At 33.3% G+C, this 16,413-nt stretch overlaps 3 protein-coding genes and 1 non-coding gene across 4 annotated transcripts; 1 reads left to right on the top strand and 3 right to left on the bottom strand.

Moving 5' to 3' along the window:
- Nucleotides 1-257: 257 nt before the first annotated feature.
- Nucleotides 258-339, bottom strand: TRNAS-AGA (transfer RNA serine (anticodon AGA)). Its single transcript has one exon. It is a non-coding gene; the product is annotated as a tRNA-Ser (tRNA).
- A 6,061-nt stretch (nt 340-6,400) lies between these two features.
- On the bottom strand, nt 6,401-6,831 carry LOC108488485 (probable calcium-binding protein CML28). The gene has a single exon (XM_017792762.2). It carries the CDS (start codon nt 6,749-6,751, stop codon nt 6,503-6,505), a length of 249 nt encoding a protein of 82 aa, XP_017648251.1. The 5' UTR covers nt 6,752-6,831; the 3' UTR covers nt 6,401-6,502.
- A 583-nt stretch (nt 6,832-7,414) lies between these two features.
- Nucleotides 7,415-11,472, bottom strand: LOC108473436 (probable fructokinase-6, chloroplastic). Its single transcript, XM_017775018.2, has 7 exons — nt 10,972-11,472; nt 9,831-10,039; nt 9,371-9,583; nt 8,954-9,151; nt 8,739-8,876; nt 7,989-8,105; nt 7,415-7,833 (listed from the first exon to the last, which is right to left on the bottom strand). The coding sequence occupies exons 1-7, from the start codon at nt 11,351-11,353 to the stop codon at nt 7,699-7,701; spliced, it is 1,392 nt and encodes a 463-aa protein (XP_017630507.2). The 5' UTR covers nt 11,354-11,472; the 3' UTR covers nt 7,415-7,698.
- A 3,824-nt stretch (nt 11,473-15,296) lies between these two features.
- Nucleotides 15,297-16,142, top strand: LOC108483300 (probable calcium-binding protein CML23). Its single transcript, XM_017786617.2, has one exon. It carries the CDS (start codon nt 15,512-15,514, stop codon nt 15,974-15,976), a length of 465 nt encoding a protein of 154 aa, XP_017642106.1. The 5' UTR covers nt 15,297-15,511; the 3' UTR covers nt 15,977-16,142.
- Nucleotides 16,143-16,413: the final 271 nt, after the last annotated feature.

The following is a 16,413-nucleotide window of genomic DNA, read 5'->3' as shown; positions in this document are numbered from 1 at the left end:
TATTTGAATTTTGGTTTACAAATTCATGATGCTTAAAGTTGTTTCATGAAAAAAATTAAATTATAAAAGAGAAGGGAACGAGAACTTTTGGTTGGTACCGGTGGTGTGAATAGAAAAAATCATAGAACAACGATTTTGATAGTATAGTGACTTAAATGAAAATTTTCAAATCGATCAGTAAGTATTTTGTAACTTTTTAAAGTTGAATGGCCAAAACATGAATTTGGTGTAGTTTAACCCAAACAAAAATAGCAAAACGTGAGCGACAGGATTTGAACCTGCACGGGCGGAGCCCACATGATTTCTAGTCATTCCCGATAACCACTCCGGCACGCCCACCTAACGGTGGCAACTTTCCATCCAATACAAAACTTTTTTTTTTATACAAAATCAAGATATAAGGCTTCATATTTTATTTTACAGAATTAAAATTATACTTTTATCTTAATTATTTTCATTAAATTTAAAATTTGATGAATGAGCTTAGTTATCAAAACTATAAAAAGTCATTTTTTGTTGTGGTATTGAGTATAACAACGTTTTTGTGATCGTTAAAAGTTAATTTCATGAGCTGGTAATTTTGATTTGTCTTTAATCATGCAGGATGATATAAGAAGTTTTAAAAGCTTATCTAATGAAGGATATTATTTTAAGGGAATTGGAGAACTAAAAAATACATCCTCTCGATCGTGTTGAATAAATAATATTGAAGATAATCGAAATTTAAATTTGAAGGCTGGTTTATCCTTTATTTTGAATTTGGATGAAATTATTTGAGGTCTCTACACAATAGAGATGATAAAAAATTGTGAATCCACGTAATCTTTATCCCTTTTCAATAAAAGGATGAAAAATCTAATTTGTCATTCCCCTATTGGATAGGGATAAAGATGACGTGGAATAACAGTTTCATACAATTTTTTCTCCACAAGAGTGTACCTGTTAGAATTAAGTGACCCAAATTCTTATTTAAATAAAATACGATGGAAAATAAAATAAAAGTAAAATCCATATAGAACTAGACTTCTTTTATTTTATTTTAGAATAAGGTTTTTAAACCTTATTAAACTCCATCTATTTTATATTGATTAGGATAAGGTGTTTCAATCCTACTAGAATATGGCTTTGCAAGCCTATAAATAGACATAGTCTATTCCTCTTGTATTAGAGTAAAAAATTTTCGACATAGTGAATTTTCTTCTCCTCCGCCGTGGTTTTTTTCCGAAAGGGTTTCCACGTAAAATTTATGTGTTCTTTATTTTTATTTATTTTATTCTATTTTATTTTTCACAAATTGGTATCGAGCTTCCGGTTATTCATCTCGATCACGGTAATGGCGTCTTTGAAGTATGAAATTCATTGTTGGATCGCAACACCGATTTGCGTTGTGGCAAATTAAGATGCAAGCGTTCTTGCACGATGGATCTAGAGGATGCCCTGCTAGGATAGATAAGATGCCTTCGACATTAATGATGAAGAGAAGAAACGTAAGGATCGAAGGCATTAACACAATTACATCTCGCATTTGTCCAACGAAATTTTGCAGGATGTGATGAAAGAGAAAACCGCCATTGCATTATGGAAGAGGCTAGAACAAATATGTATGTCGAAAACTCTAACAAGCAAGTTGCATATGAAGCGGCGTCTTTATGCTCATCGCTTGGAGGAAGGTGCGTCAGACACTAACACTTAACAAAGTGTTTAAAGAAATTCTCTCAAACTTGGAGGCCATGGAGGTTCAAGATGATAAGGAAGATCTAGGGTTGATTCTACTTTGTTCGTTGCCCTGCCTTATTCAACCTTTAGAGACACGATTTTATATAGCCGCGAGTCTCTCACAGTTGATGAGGTTTATGATTCTTTAACCTCGTATGATAAGATGAAGCATCTTGTGGTTAAACCCAACTCTCAGGGAGAGGGTCTCATTGTTCGTGGGAGACAAGACCGGAATGTTGATGATGATCGTGGTAGAACACAGAACGGAATCCTCGTGGTAAATCTAAGGGTAGATCGAAATCTTCAAACAGAGGTAAAACTTGCAACTTCGCAAGAAGAAAGGGCACATTAAACTGAGTGCTATAAGCTACAAAATAAGATTAAAAGGAGGCTGCGAATCAAAAGGAAAACAGCCGGAAAATTCGGTGAAGTCGATGTTGTAGAAGACTACAGCGATGGTGAACTTCTAGTTGCTTCATCAATGATTCTAAAGTAAGCGAGAGTGGATACTTGATTCAGTCTGCACCTTCCACATGAGTCCCAATCAGATTGGTTTACAACTTATGAAACGAAGATTCAAGGTGTTGTTTTGATGGGAAATAATGCTTCATGTAAAATCGCGGTGTTGGAACAATTAAAGTTAAGATGTTTGATGGAGTTGTCAGAACACTTAGTGACGTGCGGCATGTTCCAGAATTGAAAAGAAATTTAATTTCGTTGAGTACTCTTGATTCAAAAGGGTACAGATACACAGCTGAAAGTGGGGTTTTAAAGATTTCAAAGGGTCCCTTGTTGTGATGAAAGGGCAAAGAAAGATTGCCAAGTTATATGTTTTGCATGGTTCTACTGTTACTGGTGATGCAGCTGCCGCTTCCTCTTCCTTGTCAGATGATGATATTACTAAACTTTGGCATATGCGCCTAGGGCATATGAGTGAGAATGGCATGGCGTAATTAAGCAAAGAGGACTTCTTAATGGGCAAGGAATTTGCAAACTGAATTTCGTGAGCACCGTGTGTTTTGGGAAGCAAAAGAGAGTTCGATTCACTAAAGGAATCCATAACACGAAGGAAACGTTGGAGTATATCCATTCGATCCGTGGGGCCCCAGAGTGCCTTCGAGAGGTGGAGCTAATTATATGCTAACCTTTATTGATGATTTTTCCGTAAAAGTTTGGGCGTTCTTCCCAAGAAAAGCGATGTGTTTTCCACATTTAAGTCTTGGAAAATTATGATTGAAAAACAGACGGAAAACAGATAAAATACCTCCGCATGCATAATGGCTTAGAGTTACGCTCGATGAGTTTAATAGATTGTGCAAGTCGAAGGATCATGAGACACTTGACGATTCGTCATACTCCACAAAAAAGCGGCGTTGCGAACGAATGAACGAACGATCATGGAGAAGGTTCGATGTATGTTGTCAAATGCCAACTTACGAAGTCATTTTGGGCGTAAGCGATTTCATCGCATGTTTTTGATCAACCGATCTCCATCCGCTGCCATTGAGAAAAAGACTCCACAAGAGGTATGGTCCGTAATCCCGCTAATTATTTCGATTTAAAGATTTTTGGGTGTGTCTGCGTATGCTCATGTTGATAATGGAAAATTGGAACCGAGATCCATTAAATGCGTTTTTCTTGGTTATAAAGTGGTGTAAAAGGCTATAAGTTATGGTGTCCTGAAAATAGAAAAGTTGTGATTAGCAGAGATGTTGTTTTTGATGAAACCGCTATGCTACCTAACTTATCTCTTAAAGACTCTTCCAATAAAGAAAACCAAAAGCGGTGGAGCATCGATTAATACGAATCAACTCCTCAAGCCAAGACAAAAATTGAGAATAGAGTTGCTTCTTCACCGCAATACTCTATCGCCAAAAACAGACAAGAAGAGAAATTAAACCTCCAAAGAAGTATGCCGAGGTTGATCTAGTTGCTTATGCTTTAAATGTGGTGAAGATATAGATGCGAATCAAGAGCCATTTAATTATTTCGAGGCGATTAGTGTGAAGACTCGAGAAAAGTGGATGTTTGCTATGCAAGAGGAGATGGAATCACTCCACAAAAAAGTAACATGGGATCTTGTAAAACTTCCTAAAGGTAAAAAGGCATTCGTTGTAAATGGGTGTTTAAAAAGAAAGAAGGACTCAGGAGTTGAAGAACCCAGATATAAAGCAAGGCTTGTTGCAAAGGGTTACATCAAATTCGAGTGGACTTCATGATGTGTTCTCTCCAGGTTGTTAAGCATAGTTCGATTCGAGCTTTGCTTGGTATTGTGGCCATGCATGATTTGGAGCTTGAGCGGTTAGATGTAAAACCGCATTTTGCATGGAGAACTTGAGGAAGATATTTACATGCAACAACCAGAGGGTTTTATAGTCTCGAAAAAGAGGACTATGTTTGCTTGTTGAAAAAGTCCCTTTACGGTTTGAAACAAATACCAAGACAAGGGTACAAGAGGTTTGATTCTTTTATGACTTCTCATGATTTCAAAAGAAGTAGTTTTGACAGTTATGTCTACTTTAAGAAAAATGTTGATGGTTCTTTTGTGTATCTACTTCTTTATGTTGATGACATGTTGATAGCAAAGAAAAGATAAAAGAGAGATAAGAAAGGTTAAAGCCCAACTAAGTGAAGAATTTGAGATGAAAGATTTAGGACCAAAGCAAAGAAGATACTTGGTATGGAGATTCTCAGAGATAGAAAAGCAAGTAAATTGTACCTAAGTCAAGGGGTACATTGAGAAAGTTCTTTGCGTGTTCAATATGCGAGTGCTAAGCTCGTTAGTACTCCTTTAGCGACCATTTCGGACTTTCATCGGCCTTATCTCCTCAATCGATAATGAGATTGAGTACATGTCACATGTTCCATACTCTAGTGCAAGAGGATCTCTCATGTATGCTATGGTTTGTTCACGTCCGATTTATCATATGCAATCGGTGCGGTTAGCGAGATACATGACGAATCTCGTAAAGAACACCGGAAAGCGATTCGGTGGATTTTAAGATACTTACGAGGCACTACTAATGTTTGCTTACAGTTTGGAAGAACTAAAGATGGAGTTATAGGGTATGTTGATGCTGATTTTTTTGGAGACCTTGATAGAAGAAGATCTCTCACGAGTTACGTCTTTACAATCGGAGGTTGTGCAATTAGTTGGAAAGCCACTTTGCAAACTACACCGCTTTGTCTACCATCAAAGTGAGTACATGGCGATTATTGAGGCTTGTAAAGAAGCTATTTGGTTGAAGGACTATTTAGTGAACTCAATGAAGACCTTCAAATCAAGACAAGATTTTGTGTGACAGAGTGCCATCTTTCTTACAAAAGATCAAATGTTTCATGAGAGAACAAAACACATTGATATTCGGTATCATTTTGTTCGTGATATTATTGCTCGTGGTGATATTGTTGTGAGCAAAATTAGCACTCATGAAAATCCTGCAGATATGATGACTAAGTCACTTCCTATAACCAAGTTTGAGCATTGCTTAGACTTGGTTGGTGTTCATTGTTGAAGTTAAACCCTTAAGGGGTTTTTGGAAGAGGTGAAGAACTTGTTTATTGAAAGTTCGCGATGAAGAACTTGTTCATTGAGAATTTGTGTCAAGGTGGAGATTGTTAGAATTAAGTGACCCAAATTCTTATTTAAATAAAATACGATGGAAAATAAAATAAAAGTAAAATCCATATAGAACTAGACTTCTTTTATTTTATTTTAGAATAAGGTTTTTAAACCTTATTAAACTCCATCTATTTTATATTGATTAGGATAAGGTGTTTCAATCCTACTAGAATATGGCTTTGCAAGCCTATAAATAGACATAGTCTATTCCTCTTGTATTAGAGTAAAAAAATTTTCGACATAGTGAATTTTCTTCTCCTCTGCCCGTGGTTTTTTTCCCGAAAGGGTTTCCACGTAAAATTTATGTGTTCTTTATTTTTATTTATTTTATTCTATTTTATTTTTCACAGTACCTTTATTAGTGTTTACTCACTATTTTAGAGTGAAATTCTCACTAATAGAGTCACAATCACAATTGCTTTCAGCAACAATAATGGCTGACAACAAAGGAAACAAAAAAAATGATGGGATCTACTTCAATTCTGCCTTTGTAGAGCCTACCATGAAACCGGCACTCTATACCACAAAAATTGAATCATAAATTTTCTTCTTTTTCTTGTACTTATTATTCCAAGGTCGTGAAGAAGATAAAGTGATTGAGCGTTTAAAATTTAGTTCCCCTCAATGATAAAGTACAATTTCGCCTTTTGTATTGAGTTATATTCTGAAGATTTTTGAATGGGCCAGCGTTGAATTGATTTGCTTGTTGGAAAATGTTACCTATGGATGAATGATGCAGTAATAGACATGGCATTGTTTATCACAGTTAACAAGTCTCGAAATATGATACAAACAGGCTTGCAAATAAGAAAGTTACCGAAAGAGGATAAATGGAGGGATGTTAAAAAAGTTTTGCCTGTGAAGAATGTCATTTCGGAGGATCACTTAAAAGACATCACTTTCGAAATATCAACTGCTCACAATTTTATTACTGCAACAAAATCCTATAAAGATGTGATGCGTTCATCGAATTCATTATATTTTTGAAATCTTTTCAAGTGATGATTTGTGATTCTCGAATCTATCAAAATATTTGTTACATAAACAAAAATGTTAATGCAATTTAAATCTTAAAATTGTGGCTCATTCATTAGGAATCAATCATTGGAAGCAATTAAAACACATGTTACAATTTGATTACGAAAAGAGTAACATTAAAAAGAACTAGAATATTTTAGCAACATCCTTCATTAGGCCACGGTTGGCAGCGGCGAACGCAATGAACTCCTCGTATGAAATGAAGCCGTCCCCATCAGTATCCATTTCAGACATCATCTTCGAAACTTCTTCCACCGAGACACAGCCAAGCGCCTTCAATGCTTCTCCGAGCTCTGCTGCAGAGATTTTTCCGTCCCCGTTCACATCGAAACGTTTGAAAATGCGATCGTTGTTAGCCTTCTCTTCATCATCCATTTATTTTTTTTTTTACTTTGTTTATGGTTTATTTATTTTTATTATCATTAATTTTTTTAAAAATAAAGAACCTTTTTTGCTTTTAAAGACAAGGGGAAAATTCTCCATTATGAACGGATCACCTGTAAAAAATGTTTGGTAGACATTTCTACATCTTAGGTAAGGAAAAGGATAAAATTTAACCAATAGACTCAGTCAATTGAGTTTAACCACACACTATTTTGTGTTTATTTTTGTCTAAACATGTCATATTTTAACGTATTTATTAAATTTATCTTGTTGCAAAATTCTCAAACAGTCTAAGCATTGTTCAAGAACCAGAATCAAGAGCTTGAGACAAGTAAATAGACTCAAGCTCAACTTGAACCTATCGGAGTTCAATATTTCGGAAGAAACCGGCCGAACTACAAAGGCATTGATGGACACTATGTAGCTGTTAGATAGGACTTAAAAGATCTGAGTCTCTCTCTAACCAGTTCTATGGTTTCGGACCTCTCGGCTTTCCCCATCAATCACACGGTGACATAATCTATTCACGTTTTCATAACAATCGACTAAGTATGATAATCAAGCTAACGCTTGGGTTGGAATATTCAAGCTTGGTAGTGAATGAGTTGAATCCAGATATAGTTTTCAAACCCAACTCGAATAACAAAACACGGATTAAGAATCAAGGAATTTCCTCCATTCACTAAGCCAATTTGAAAGTATCATACATATAGTACATACTAGCAAAGATGGAATACAAAAATCACGAATCATTTGAGTAATTTTATTGATTTTGTTCCTTGACACATCAATTTACGGAATTATTACTAATGATGCATGAGGCTTTGCATAATACAGAATATTACTATCTTCATTCCGATTTAGTCCTAGTTGCCACAAGACATTTATAGGAATAGATGCCTGAAAGTGGGCTAATCACGGTGTTTGGGGAAGAAAACTTAGGCCACGGTTTTGACGAGAGCATTAACAACAGCTTCTCTAGTTGGCAAAGCGGGAATTGCACCTCTTTCTGTCACGGTCAATGCACCGCAAACGTTAGAAAACTTGAGAGCATTTCTCAATTGGTCTTCGTCCTGCAAGATTAAACGAAAACTTTCAACTTGCTTTTATGTTTGTACCGCATTAATAAGGAGAGAATAACAGCATTCTTGCTCGCAATAACCATACTCGACTCATGGAATCATTTCATGCGGCTAAATTTAAGCATTGATACTTCAAAGGGAAATACCTGAATCAAGGAAAGATCAGAAGCTAGTTGCGATAATGTTCCAGCAACAAAAGCATCCCCGGCACCAGTGGTGTCTACGGCTTCTACTTTCAAGCCCTTCACTTTCCCACTGAATTCCTGAAAAATATTATACATTTCTCAATTCCAGATTCGACAATATACTAGATCGCTCGTTCTCATAACCTGATATTAGGTAAAAGTATCATGGAGGCCTTTGTACTTGGAGTTGAATTACATTTTGCCCCCTTTACTAAAAAAAAGGGCAAATTAGTCTCTATATGTTAGATCAAAGAGCAAACTGATCATTCTATTAAAAATTTATCTATTTCTACTATTAAAAATTGTTCCCTATACATCAGAATGAGATACGCGTAACTTTCTGATTATTCTGTCAACCACATCAATTTTTAACAGTAAAAAGAAATGAAAATTTCAACAGAAAGGACCAGTTTGCTTTTTGATCTAACGCATAAGGATTAATTCACCTATTTTTTAAATAAAGAGGCAAAATGCAATCTGACTTAATACAGGGCCTCCATAGTACTTTTACCCCTAATATCGGGTCTCGTTCAGGGTCATGAACCCCCTTTCCAAGACCAGTAAAATACGGCCTCTCCCAATCCCATTGCCATCTTACATCTAGAGTGGCAATTCAAGCCATCACTGTTCCGAAGAATCCAGCTGTTAAAATAAATTACATGCAGAAAGTAAAAAAAAAAAAAGTCATAGAAACATATATATCGAGCTTACCTGAGTATAATAACGGCAACCATCCGGGCCCTCTGTAACTAGAAGCAATTTCAAATTCGAGTGGAACAACTTACGGACAACACCATCATCGTATGGATCTTCTCCTTGTGTTAGAAAAGAGATCTCTTCTTCACTTACCTGAAATCCACACTCATTTATTGAAATCATTAATATGGTTATAGCCCTTTCCTTTTACTTTACGCATTGCACTCTACCTTGATAATATCGGCAGTATCCCAAATGCTCAAAATCCCTTTCCTTGCACTCTCCACAGAGGGCCATAATGGAAGCCTAAGGTTGGGATCGTAGGAAAGAACAACACCTGCATCCTTTGCAGCTTTTGCTGCAGCAATGTGAGCCGACTTGCATGGTTCTGTAATAAGACTTATGGAACCATAATGAAAAATCGTCGCCTGCCAAAAGATGAAGGTGAAAACAGAAACAAAAATGCTAAAAAGGAAGGGACCTATACAGCAATTATACACGAACCCACACCTTGCCAACATGATGAATACTAAGGAGATCACTAAACTATTAGTAAATTTATGTTTTGGTCACTAAACTATTTGTTTTCTCACATCTTCCCATTGTATTTTTAGTTTTGTTAATTAACGGTTATAGAGGTAACATACCTTCGTAATCAAATCAAAATCGAGTTCATTTTCTTGAAGCAACATATCAGCACTAGGATTACGATAAAACATGAATTCACGTTCACCGTCACTCCTTAATGTTACGAATGCTAAAGCAGTTCGTGCACCGGGATCAAAACGCATCCCTTCATTGTTGACGTTATTTTCCTTTAATATGTCAGCAAGCATGTACCCGAATTCATCTTCACCAACCTGTCCACATCATACAATACATTAAGCTCTAATACCATGTGCACCATACACCATAAAACCGATAGGTAATAGGGGCCTAACTTGAATATAAGACCAGATTAAACTCGAGACCTAATAGATATAGGATAAAATTACTTAAAATAGAGAAGTTTTATCGATGTAGAGCAGCCAAATTTCATAACTATGAAAGCACAAGCATGAATGAGATATGTTAGTATCATACTCGACAAACAAAAAGAATACATACCTTCCCGATAAAAGCAGATGAACCACCGAGACGAGCTATGCCGACAGCAACATTAGCAGGAGCACCCCCAGGGGCCTTTTTAAATGCAGGAGCTTCCGCCAACGAAAGACCACTGATCGTCGGGACAAAATCTATCAGCATTTCCCCGAAACAAACCACAAGTGAAGAATCCATTATTTCAGGTAACCCATCAACAGAAAGGGCTTTTGCTGAAACAAATAAACAAACATAATGAAAATTATACACCACAGTAATTACAATCCGCAGGTAAAAACTAGAAAACTATAATGTTAGCAATGGAGCATTACTTAACATTCGTGTAGCTTTTACTCTAACAGCAATGTATCAAATAATAATCCCTCTACATTTAAAGCAACAAAATCTCTTTGCATCACTCAACTAATCAAATGGCATCATGTAAAAGTACCATGGAGGCTCTTGTATTAGGGGTCAGGTTATATTTTGCTCCCTTTACTTTAAAAACTGGGAAAATTAGTCCCTATACATTAGATCAAAGAGCAAATTAGTCCTTTCTGTTCAAAATCATCCTTTCTGTTCAAAATCATCCGTTTCTATCATTAAAATAAACAACTCCTAATTATCTTTGCATCACTCAAACTTATCCGCCACTGAACTAATCAAATGGCACTATATATGTATATATGCAGATTTCCATTTTTTTTTCTCTAAATCAAAATTTACTCTATATATGATGCTATCAATTGCTTAATACTATTAGTCCATTTTTAAACAGAACTCTTTATATGATCAATAAAATAAGGTAAGCAACTAAATTTGAAAATCCTTGTGCTCCAACTTTTTAGATAATTAAACAACTATTTTAAATCATTTAGTTTTTTTAATTAATTAAGTTTAAAAATCCATAATCCATTCTTTCCGCAGTTCTAAAATTAGCTAATTAGCTTTGTTCTTTTCCTTAAATCATACTTAAAATTAAGTAAGAAGAGAGAAATTGAATACATTTTCCTGAATGATCCCATAAACCACTACAACAACTACAAAAATAAAACTCACAATTACTCAAAATAACCCTAGAAGCAAAGCTAATCATGTGATATAAAAAAAAAATTGAATTTAAAAAAAGCCATTTCAGCTATCCTAAATGAAAGCTAAAAAGTACCTTGGACGTGTAATTTAGGAGTAGCGCACTGAAAACGATGAGGAAAATAAAACCCAGAATCTCTAACCTTGCCATGACCCAATTTTACTGATTTATGAACTGGGTAAGAACCCAAACTACCACAAAAGCAAGAGGAAGTTGAGTAAAGAGCAGCCATAAAAGAATTTATATATGAACAAAATTGAAAATGATTGAATTTGGGTGGGATAGCAACAAGATCAAAATATTTGGGATTTGGGTGCTTTTTTTTTTTTTCTAAATTTTGGAGAAGAAAAAAAGATAAACAAATGAAGTGAGTGTGAGAGAGTGAGAGTGTAAGAATGAGTAATGGAGAAAACGAAGTAATGAATTTTGTCTCTTTGCGGCTTCGGCTGTTCTTCATTTGGACTTCAAAGCCCAGATTTTAATTTGGAAAGAAGAATCCAATTCTTTTCAGTCCAAAAACAATTTTTCTCTTTTTTATCCTTGCCAAGCTCTCTCAGTCTCAGTTGTGTATATTTTTTTTTGTTTTATTGTAAATTGGCCCTTGAACTATAGTTTAATTTCTAGGTTGGTTCTTAATTTTTTTTTACAAGAAGTGATATATAATAAGAGGATGGCATGTGGCATATTCCTAGTGAATAGCGTATATTTTTTTTTGGATAAAGTTGGATGGCCAATAAAACAAAGCAAATCCATGGATTAAAAAAATGAACTTGATTATTTAAAAACCTTAAATTTTTTTTTCTCTAAATCATTTTTTTTTATCTTTTATTTTGTTCAGGGACGGTGCCAGCCTCCGAGCTGGCTATCGCCCTCCTTTCTTCTCTCCCATCAACCATTTATTTCTTTCTTCTTCTCATTCACTATAGATGTCTTTTCTCTTTTCAGTATGTAGATCTATTTTGTGGATATCTTTGTTGTCTTCACAAATTGTGATGGACAAAATGACAATGTTTTTCCTTTGCTAAAACTCCACTAGCCACTAGTTTTTGTCTGCTCTTATAGCATGTTTTTTAGTCTTGCTTATACATGTAATCTTAGTTTTATAAGTGATTTTAGGGATAATTTTGTTGTCGTCCTCTCTAGTTTGGTGAATGCTTGATTCTTTGGTCGACTTTTGCCCACCACTTTGGACCATCCAGGGCTGATTTCCTTATCGTATTAAATGCTTGCAATCACTTCAGATATGTCGTGTTTGAGTTGTGACAAAGCCAATTGTCAACGTGACATAATATTCTATTGATGCTGAGGTTAAAACATGTGTTATGTTGATGGAGCTTGTCATTCACCATCTATGACAATGTCTGCTATTTTTTCTCTGAATTGTATGGTTCCATTCATTGAATGAATTAATAAATTTACCTTTCAAAAAAAAAAAGAACTTGATCTCTTTAAATAAAAATAGGATAAATTTTATATTTATAAGTAAATTTTGATTTAATATGCAATGTGATATATAAATTTTATTTGGTGTTGTTATATACATGAAAATTTCATTTTGCTTTGGTGGTAAATATGATATTTTAATTTTGATTTAGTGTAAACATTTTAAGAAATAAATATATCTATTTATTTTCATATTAGATCAATGTAATTGTTTGTATATAGAATATCTAAATTTAAAAGATGCTACATTAATTGTAAAGCTAATGGTTTGTGAAACCAAATCAAAATTTTACAAAATCAAAATTTATGTATTATATTACATATTTAATTAATTTTTAAAAGAAATTATATTTATAAAAAACATATATACTTAATATAATTATTAAATTAAATACTCAAATGTAATTTAAATTAATTATTCTATATACTTAATCTCATTGTTAAATTTCGTTTTTTTTCTTGGCAAAATGCATACAATAATTTCTAGGTATGATTAAACTACTTTTTTCCCTTTGTCAAACTGTATTCTATAAACTGATGCTGATAGGTCAGATTTCACCGTATTGTAATTTGAATTTATTTTTATATTTTTGTTCTTGATTTAGATTTATTTAAGAGTGATTTTTTTTAATTTGAATTCGATATTTGAAAAGATTTGAATAGATAATTATAAACTATAACTTAAAAGAATATTATTACAACAAAACACCTTCTTAAATATCTTGATTTATTGTGTTAGCCTTAAAAGTGGAAGCCATATGAATGTGTTGTTTCATTATCTATACATTTCTTTTTTTAAAAAACACACAATTTAAAAAAAACACATTTTCTTTTCTTTTTTTTTAGAATAATGCCAATTACTTTATTAAATGAGAAAGAATAATAATGACAAACCATTTAAAACGCGAAAACCACAAAGAAAATTAGAAATCCAAAATCAAAAAAAGCCTCTCTTTCGGAAGAGACCCTACTCGATGCTGAATCTTCAAGCGAAACAACAAGGGGACGATGAAAAATCACTTGAGAAATTTTGGAAACAAAGATATTAAGAAATTCCCCAACTTGAAACCTAGACTAAGGCGGGTTAAGCGATCTTCTGCATTCATCAGCGGCAAAGGTGGCCAACAAGGGTCCTCCACTCAAAAACAATATTCCATTCTCAACATGCCCTCTTGAGCCATTTCATGTGCAACCTAGTTCCCTGATCTAGCTATGAAGGTGAACCACCAGTCCTAAAATAGTTTTGAAAATATTCATATCAATATAAAAATATAATCTTTAAAAAGTTAAAAGTAAACTATAATTAATGTTACTAAACTATTAATAAGTTAATATTTTATTTATTTAACTTAAAAAAGTTACAAAATGATTACTAAACTATTTGAAAGTTTTTATTTAAGTCAATAGTTTTTTTTTTCTTTTTTAAAGTACAGATAGTGAACTTCAAACGACAATTTGATAATCAGTATGGTGGAGCATTACTCATCGAGGGGTAGAAGAACATACTTTAGATCCAAGTCAATCTAGTAGTTAGTGTCGAAGATCGAAGAAAAAAATTGTTTGGATTTTGATTCACAGATTAGTGACATTCAAAGTTGTCTCATAAAAAAGAAAAACCTAAATTGAAGAAAAGAAAGGAAATAAAAGCTTTTAACTACTGCAGACAGTGCGAACAGAAAAAGTCATACAAAACTATTTTAATAATCCAATGACCTTAAATAAAAATTTTCAAATAATTCAGTTATCATTTTGTAACTTTTTTAAAATTGAATGACCAAGATATAAGCTTATTAATAATTTGATGATATTAAATATAAATTATCCAAAAATTAAATATAACTAGATTTTGTCAAATGACAGCATGAAAATAGTTGGTTCCACCCTCAACTTGGTACAACTGAACCATGTGCTGTTTGATCTTTTTAACCCATAAATACAACTAATGTTCGTTGGTAGTTAATATCAGTGACAGCCCAAACAAGACATAGAACTTCAACGAATTAGACAAATAAAAAAGTTAAAGAAAAAAAAACGACATGTCATTTTCAGTGGGTTTTTGCTTGCTTTCCTGCCCTACACGCTTTCTATCTAACATCACTATTGCATCCGAACACGTTTATATGTGACGACAGTTTCAATATTTGCTTATCTCATATTACATTTCCCATTCTACATCCCATAAAATTTAATTTTTGAAACTTGTAGATAATTTTTTATAATATATTCAAATTTAGATTCTTTATTTGAGAGTATTATGTATTTTATTATTGGATATTCTTAAAAGTGTTACATTAGCACAATAAAAATTTTATAATAGAATCACAATACAAATTGATAATATGAAACTATTAAAGTTATTAAGGAGAATTTTTGAAGGGTTTTAACTCTACATTAATCAGATACATTAATCAACTCTTACAAAAGAAGACAAACTGATCCATAAATTATGTTCTTAGAAAAGATAATATAGAAGCTGATCAAATTACTAAGTTAATTTTGATAGAGAAAAGGCTTAGTTTCTCCTCTAGTTTCTTTTTAGTTATTTGTAATATTTTATTTTTCACAAATAAATTATATTATTAGTATATTCTAAAGTTATATTGTAAAAATATTTTAGAGGTTTTTAAATTAAGATTCAAGTTGTATTTTGGTAGTGATAGAAAATTATATTAATGTTCCAAGTTACACAATATTTAGCTATCAAATATTCATGGACTCTGACTTGAAGCATAGAAAGATATGTATGTAGATAGACTTAAAATTTAAATGAGAATAAAAAGACGTGACTCAAATTGGATTGGAAATGAAACGGATTAAGAAAATGGAACCGAGCGGGCCACCATAACATGCAGCAAGTCTAGTTGGAAATACATTGAGATCTACAAGCACGCGTTAAAAAGGTGTGGTCAGAATTGCAAAAACTATAAAATACTGTCTGCCCAAAATCTTTTTATTTCAAGCCACAATTTTCCACTCTAAGCAATTACCGCCCTACTCTAAAATCAACACGTGTGTTTTCCCTTTTGGTTCCTTCCCACAAAATCAATCTATACCTGGCCACATCCTATCTTTCCTTTCACGCGGGCAAATAAACCGCGTCAGTAGACCTTTTAAATACGCCTCCAAAACCAGCGAAAATAATAATTACAAAAAGAAAAAAAAAATCTCATCAATGGCGAGTTTTTTAGGTTCAATTGAAGAGATGAAGAAGGTATTCAACAAATTCGACAAAAACGGCGACGGTAAAATCTCTCGTGACGAATTGAAATCGGTGTTAAGTGCTTTAGGTTCGGCGCCGTCTTCCGGCGAAGTGGATCGGATAATGTCGGAGATGGATAAAGACGGGAATGGTTACGTAGATCTAGATGAATTCATTGCTTTTCAACAAACGAACATCAATGACGACGATGGTGAAGCACAGTGTGGTAACAAAGAGCTCAAAGACGCGTTCGATATGTACGATCTGGATAAAAACGGATTGATTTCGGCTAATGAATTGCACGCCGTGTTGAAAAGATTAGGTGAGAAATGTTCGTTGAGTGATTGCCGGAGAATGATTAGTCAAGTTGATAAAGACGGTGATGGAAACGTTAATTTCGATGAGTTCAAGAAGATGATGACCAATGCTTCAAATTAAAAGGTTAAGTGTTAGGGTTTTTTCTTTTTTTCAATTTACCTTATGAAAGTTAATTAGTTTAGGAACCCTAATGAAATTAGTATTTGGAACTGTTAATTTCGTGTGTATATATATTATGATTGCTCACTTACAACTTCGATTTAATGGCAATGGCAATTAGGTTTTATTTTTGTTTGTTAATGTACGAAATTAATATAGGGTTTATATATTTTATTAAAATTATAAACCTATGCTTAAAGAAAAAGGTAAACTACTAATCTAACTTTTAGTATATTTTTAAAATGATGGTAAATTATTCATTTTAATTTTTTTAAATTGATATAAGAGTAATTTTAACTGTTAACATTTATAAAATATGTCAATTTAGTCTTGATTTTTAAAAAATTAACTCAATATTTATACATTGTGTAATTCAATTTTTTTGTAATTTTATTTTT

Source organism: Gossypium arboreum, chromosome 7 (genome assembly GCF_025698485.1).
Source record: "Gossypium arboreum isolate Shixiya-1 chromosome 7, ASM2569848v2, whole genome shotgun sequence".
Lineage (NCBI taxonomy): Eukaryota > Viridiplantae > Streptophyta > Magnoliopsida > Malvales > Malvaceae > Gossypium > Gossypium arboreum.
The sequence above is the reverse complement of the archived record's forward strand: the minus strand, read 5'-3'. Positions and strand labels throughout refer to the sequence as shown.